This window comes from Phytophthora infestans, genomic scaffold (assembly GCF_000142945.1).
Source record: "Phytophthora infestans T30-4 supercont1.324 genomic scaffold, whole genome shotgun sequence".
NCBI lineage: Eukaryota > Oomycota > Peronosporomycetes > Peronosporales > Peronosporaceae > Phytophthora > Phytophthora infestans.
Window position 1 is genome coordinate 32,376 of NW_003303435.1, and position 1,702 is coordinate 34,077.

Here is a 1,702-nt window from a genome sequence, read left to right on the forward strand (position 1 = left end):
TCTGGAAACTCGGCATCAGGCATTTCCCACGAAAACGTTAGTAGTATGACATGCCGGCAGTTTTTTTACTTTCCGTAATTTACCTGCGAGACCAGTCCTGGAACGTTCTTTCGAGGCAGCTGCTATTTTGACGACGCAACCTTGAGAGTCTTAAAGTAATTTTAGAACCGCCCAACCGGTGCGTTGATTTGACGACGCCCACCTTATAGCGAGCCACGTCTTTTTGGATCTTAGGGCGTTTCGGGACCGCTGCGACGGACAACATTCAAACTATACATGTACAGTACTGCACCCCGTTTCCGCGCCCTCGAGCCTTTGATAAACTTACGGATGCGATTGTCCTGAATCTAAAAGAACTAGAGTTTGTAAGCTAAAGTCTGATTTATTTGCAAATCCTATATGGTCCACCCCCGCGAAAACGGGGTGTATTGATAAAAGCAATACGCTGGCAGATTTTTACCTCAAGGATTAGTTCGGACCAGCGCGACGTGGCGTCTCATCATTGGTTGAAAATCATTGTCACGCGCTTTCTTTTCCGCTTAAGTACGCCAGAAATTCTCCCTCCTTCTTCCTCATTCCAGAACTTGCCGTCTCTAGAAAAGATGGTCAAGCTTGTTTGTGCGATCGTTGGTGTGGCTGGAAGCGCTTTCCCTGTGGACATCGACGCGAGCCAGCTGGTGGGAGACTTGAAGAAGGCGATCAAGGCGAAGAAAATGTATCAGTTTCCTGCGGACGAGCTGCAGCTCTTCCTGGCGAAGCAGCCCGTCGTAGATGAGAGCGGCAAAGAGGTCGTCCCTGTTTACCGTCCTACTGCGGAGGAGATGAAGGAGGAAAGTTTTCAGTGGCTCCCAGACGAACATCGGGCTGCTCTGAAGCTGGTGGAAGGAGAATCTGATGACTACATATATGCGCTGACGGCCGGAGAACCGATTCTGGGCTCAAAGGCCTTAACAACGTGGTTTTACACGAAGAGCAACATGGAGCTTCCATCCAGTGAGCAAATTCACGTGCTGGTGGTGGTTCCGAAAGGTAAAAACGACCGCTCTGCAGCCATGGCAATCGGCGTGGCACCCTCTTTGCCACCAACTACAATACACCGGCACCCCGAACGTCTCAAACGATGGGCTGCGATCAATGCAATGATTCGTCAGAAGAATCAAGAGGCGAACCAGAAGACCACGAGTGAAGACACAAAGAAAACAAGCAAAAAGCGGAAAAATCACGATGTCGACAAGACTGTGGGCTATTCGAGTCTTTGTTGGGAAGATATCAAACCTATTTACAACTTCGACGATTCTTATGATCTTCAACCAAGCGATATACCTGATGCTGACATCGAGCTACTCCTCGCTCGTATTCGTGACTTGCGGGAACTCTATGGAAAAATGTCGGATGAAAAAGAAGCCAAGAGATTGTTTTTTATCGCCCCGATCCTTGAGACAGTCAGTCGTCTGCTTAAGAACGTCCGCATATTAGTCGAAGAAGACGTGGTTGGGAAGAACGTGCTCCTGAAAGGTCGATTCGAGTTCGTGCTCAAGCGTGGCACCAAGAGAATTTCACTTGTCCAAGCAAAGCGTGAAGATATGCTGCAAGGAATGGTTCAGAATGTGACGGGGCTCGAAGCTCTTGTGATGTCGAAGATATTACTTTGACGTATGGCATTGTGACGAATTTTCTCGAGTGGAAGTTCTTGATCAGTGGG

General features: G+C 48.5%; 1 protein-coding gene across 1 annotated transcript; it reads left to right on the top strand.

Annotated features, from left to right (window-relative positions):
- Positions 1-602: 602 nt before the first annotated feature.
- On the top strand, positions 603-1,702 carry PITG_21583 (Crinkler (CRN) family protein; the record flags this gene model as incomplete). The annotated part of the gene is made up of 1 exon (XM_002894951.1): positions 603-1,702. The coding sequence occupies one exon, from the start codon at positions 603-605 to the stop codon at positions 1,650-1,652; it is 1,050 nt and encodes a 349-aa protein (XP_002894997.1).